Here is a 2,356-nt window from a genome sequence, read left to right as displayed (position 1 = left end):
TCAACGATTCCTTTCCTATATTCCGACACATCCAATGTCGCAACACATCTCTACCACATTTATCTTTTGAACGTGACTATGTTTCACAACCCAACATTTTGCACCAAAGACATTGCATGTAATTGTGGTGCAGTAGAATGACCCTACCGCATGGCAATCCCCCCCCCCCCAACTGACACTTGCAATCCTCAATCTTCAAGTTCATTATATAAAGATAAAGAAAGAAGTCATGATTTTATGTTAGATGCCTTAATATTTAGTCATTTAGAATTTTCATACAAGTAGTACCTATCTCTAGGATGAACACAGTCAAAGGTCTCACTCCTCCGGTACCCTTTCTTCATCAAACCATCTCGGAGGATCAAAACCTGAACCACCTGAAATATATATATAAGAACAAAAGCACCATTAATAAAACATGTGAATAGTAGTTGCTCAGCAGTGAAAATTTAATTACAATAGATTTCAGTCACTTGGTAGACTCATAGTTTCAGCTCCTCTACTTCATTCATTGACATAAGTATTGGATGGCAGTAAAAAAGACATAAGATTTATAACTGCCCGAAACCTTTCAAATGCATAAGAAAGCTCAGTAAGAACATAAATTGTATTACCAAAGACAGCTGATACAGGCAATTATGATAATATTATACATAAGTGATTGAAAACCTTCAATATGAACCATCTGCATCATAACATAAAAGAGAGTCCCAATGTCTACTACTCCAAAATTGAAAATGAGTAACAAACGTTAGAAAGAACTGCACAGAATATATGCCAGCACTTCATACTCCTAAAGATTCAAAAATACAAAATAAAAGTTGAAGATTATCAAATATAGCCCTCGCCAATTAAATTCAACATTATGGATAGTTTATATTACATTAATTTAGCTTTCTCAGTTCCACAGCACTTAACCAAGAGGTAGAAGGAAGGCTCATATACTAGCTTGTTCAATAGTTCTTCCTTTATGTTAGATGAGGTGAATTATTCATACTATTCTTACATATACTACACTATCCCAAACATAATCATCCAACTACTAATATGTCTTTTAGCAAAAATACATAACAATAATCCCGCAATTATGTGGGTCTCAGTGTCTCATTTATCATCTTACCTTCCTCATGTAACAACATGATCTTACAAGAACTACAAAAGTTAACAAATAGTTGTGGTTGGGATTACTAAGGATTAAACAATAGTTGGGATTATTAAAGAAGACTACAAAGTTAAAAAATGAATACCAAGCGGGTTGCAGCGACAAAGGCGCCAAGCAGTCAAGACAGTGCCCTTAAATACCCCATATTTCTTGTAAGCAATCATCGAATACTCGCTACACGACGGCACGTACCGGCAACTCTTTGGCATCAACGGCGATATTTCTCCTGCCAATTGAATTTGAATACAGCAAAATTGTCATTTTACAACATTCAAACAGAATCTCAAATTCAGTATATGATTTCAGGAGTAATATTGAGCAACTTAACCAAATTTCGTATGTATCATATCAAGACATAAGCTAAATCAGTGATAAGTCACTCACTCTTGTAGAATTTGAGCATTGAAATTGCAGCTTTAACTCCTACAGTCTGCACATGTTCTTCCTGATCAGGCTCCATTGTATTGCAAATTGGAGATAAACGTGGCTTAATATTGTGAGCCTGCCCTTTGGAAAAAGCAAAACCAAAATTAACATCTTTATATGTATCATTGAATGGGGGCATATTTCAAATTGAACTTACCGAATAAGATGAAGAGAATAAGTTGGGTAATCTTAATCTATGGTGGTGAACTTTGATGTTTTTGGGGAATTTGAGAAGAGGCGAAGAATTTAAAGTGGAAGAGTATGAACCAGAGAAAAATGGGGAGCGAGAGCAAGCAGGGGAGTGAACAACCGCCATTCCTTTTCCTTTCTGCAGGAGTGCTTTCCAGTTGTTACTCAAAGAATAAATGCCAAATCTCCAACACTATGAAACCCAACCACCAGTTCTCTCTCTCCTTTCCTCTCTTCCTTCTTTTCTTTTCTTTTCTTCTCTTCTCTTCTCTTCTCTTCTCTTCTCTTCTCTTCTCTCTTCCTCTCTCTCCTTTTTTTTTTTTTTCTGTGTTGCCGCTTTCATATCCTTTTGTGGTTTTTAAAAACTAATTGTTAGTCCGTACGCTATAGGATAGCGAAAATGATTGTAAAAATGAAACGTAAGTATTTAGCATAATCAATTTAAGCAAAACCAAACAATATGAACTTGGTAGTTAGGAAGATAAAGTAATTAGATCGCATAACATATATGCAAATAAGCCTCGTTAGTGCAAGCTATTTTTAGGTCACAAAACACGCCAAGGGTCTTTCGCATGCTCT

General features: G+C 35.7%; 1 protein-coding gene across 2 annotated transcripts; it reads right to left on the bottom strand.

The window, feature by feature from the left end:
- Positions 1-219: 219 nt before the first annotated feature.
- LOC104896816 (UPF0161 protein At3g09310) lies at positions 220-2,075 on the bottom strand. Of its 2 annotated transcripts, none has more exons than XM_057396004.1 (4): positions 1,746-2,075; positions 1,547-1,664; positions 1,248-1,388; positions 220-377 (listed from the first exon to the last, which is right to left on the bottom strand). In XM_057396004.1, the coding sequence occupies exons 1-4, from the start codon at positions 1,902-1,904 to the stop codon at positions 319-321; spliced, it is 477 nt and encodes a 158-aa protein (XP_057251987.1). In that variant the 5' UTR covers positions 1,905-2,075; the 3' UTR covers positions 220-318. The 2 variants fall into 2 exon arrangements, with proteins under 2 accessions (XP_057251987.1, XP_057251988.1); XM_057396005.1 differs by having other exon boundaries at positions 1,547-1,669; positions 1,746-1,886.
- Between the last annotated feature and the right edge of the window lie 281 nt (positions 2,076-2,356).

Source organism: Beta vulgaris, chromosome 6 (genome assembly GCF_026745355.1).
Source record: "Beta vulgaris subsp. vulgaris cultivar EL10 chromosome 6, EL10.2, whole genome shotgun sequence".
In the NCBI taxonomy this organism is placed as follows: domain Eukaryota; kingdom Viridiplantae; phylum Streptophyta; class Magnoliopsida; order Caryophyllales; family Amaranthaceae; genus Beta; species Beta vulgaris.
Note: the sequence above shows the minus strand (reverse complement) of the source record. Positions and strands in the feature narration are given on the sequence as shown.

Bases quoted from the DNA above. Each gene is read 5' to 3' on its own strand.
- LOC104896816 (XM_057396004.1), bottom strand. From the start codon at position 1,904: ATGGCGGTTGTTCACTCCCCTGCTTGCTCTCGCTCCCCATTTTTCTCT. The intron at 1,665-1,745 runs GTAAGTTCAATT...TCCAAAGGGCAG, and splicing joins TATTCTCTTCATCTTATTCG to GCTCACAATATTAAGCCACG. The intron at 378-1,247 runs GTATTCATTTTT...TATATATTTCAG, and splicing joins TTGTCGCTGCAACCCGCTTG to GTGGTTCAGGTTTTGATCCT.